Source organism: Rhodamnia argentea, chromosome 9, assembly GCF_020921035.1.
Source record: "Rhodamnia argentea isolate NSW1041297 chromosome 9, ASM2092103v1, whole genome shotgun sequence".
Classification (NCBI taxonomy): domain Eukaryota; kingdom Viridiplantae; phylum Streptophyta; class Magnoliopsida; order Myrtales; family Myrtaceae; genus Rhodamnia; species Rhodamnia argentea.
This window is the reverse complement of record NC_063158.1, coordinates 14,620,138-14,621,431: the sequence shown is the minus strand read 5'-3', so window position 1 is coordinate 14,621,431 and position 1,294 is coordinate 14,620,138. Positions and strand designations below refer to the sequence as shown.

At 42.8% G+C, this 1,294-nt stretch overlaps 1 protein-coding gene across 1 annotated transcript; it reads left to right on the top strand.

Moving 5' to 3' along the window:
• The first annotated feature begins 305 nt into the window (after positions 1-305).
• LOC125316673 (protein GLUTAMINE DUMPER 2-like) lies at positions 306-811 on the top strand. Its single transcript, XM_048285589.1, has one exon. The coding sequence runs from the start codon at positions 327-329 to the stop codon at positions 675-677; it is 351 nt and encodes a 116-aa protein (XP_048141546.1). The 5' UTR covers positions 306-326; the 3' UTR covers positions 678-811.
• Positions 812-1,294: the final 483 nt, after the last annotated feature.

Sequence of the window (1,294 nt, the reverse complement as noted above, 5' to 3'; positions counted from 1 at the left end):
GCTGGACACGTGGCCGGTGACATACATGCTTGCTTACAAGGAGACCTTGAGGGCAAAACTGGGTACCAGAAAAGGTGAAGGAAACTTCCAAGGCAATTGAAAAAAACAAAGGGAAAGACTTGGAGTCGAGCGCAATGCAATGCGTACCAGTCAAGCACACGGGAAACAGAATCTCCCTTTCCCAAACCTTCTCCGCACCTTCTTCGTCCTAATCCAACAAGCGCTGTGCATCTTTTCCATTTATGCTTTTCTAAAATGACCAGAAGAAACCCAGTTTGTCATCGAATAAGTATAAATACAGGCCGTTTGCTCCCACTTCATCAAAGATGAGCTCCTCCGCCACCGCCACTGCCACCGCCGTGGACGGCGGTTTCCGGAAGTGTAACTCGCCCATTCTGTACCTGTTTGGAGGATTGACTCTCATGCTAGGCCTCATCGCGGTCACCCTGGCGGTCCTCACTTGCTCCTACCGGAAGTCCTCGGCGTCATCCGGCCCGAGTCGCGGTCCTGAAGATCGAACCGGAGCAAGTAATGATAACGACGAGCCATCGAAGATCGAAGTAGAGAACAATGTGCCCAAGATAGCGGTCATAATGCCCGGGCATGAGAATCCCACGTTCTTGGCGAAGCTTGCTTCTAGCTCAACCACGAGCCACAACGGATGCCAACAAGTTTGAGAGATCGTCATCACCCATCAATCTTCATTTGCTTGTACTGTTATATGATGAGAGTGCACGATTTTGAGATCCCTTTTTTCCCTTTTTGGTTTTTCCATCGTTTCCAGAGATCACATCGATTTATTCGTTTTCCCGAATATGTCAATAGATGGCTTATTTTTTCTTGTATACTTGTATTGTGCTTCTTCTACATATTCGTCTCGGACCATACTGCAGCTTTAAGACATGATTGTTTGTTTCAAAATTTCCAAAAACTGTAAAGAAATTATGTGCAGCTCTACCCTATGAATATTTGCAATTTCTGAAAGTTTCAAATGTTTTTCGTTAGAAAAATAAATCAAAGTACATGCATCGTGGGATTTCGATTAAGCAAAAAACGGAAAATAAAAGTCAATCCAGCAAATCGAAGCACATAGCTTTTTTAGAATTTTGACATACGTAGATACAATAAGAGGGTTTATCATAGTTCCTTGGTAAATGGCGGGTAACATACAACTTATAAGTCTATTATTTTGGCACTATTACCATCTATGCTATTTTGCTTATTTTTTAGGATTTCTATTAAGTTCGTCCATTTTTCGGGGACAAAGAATTCTACATGTCATTTTTGCAATGCT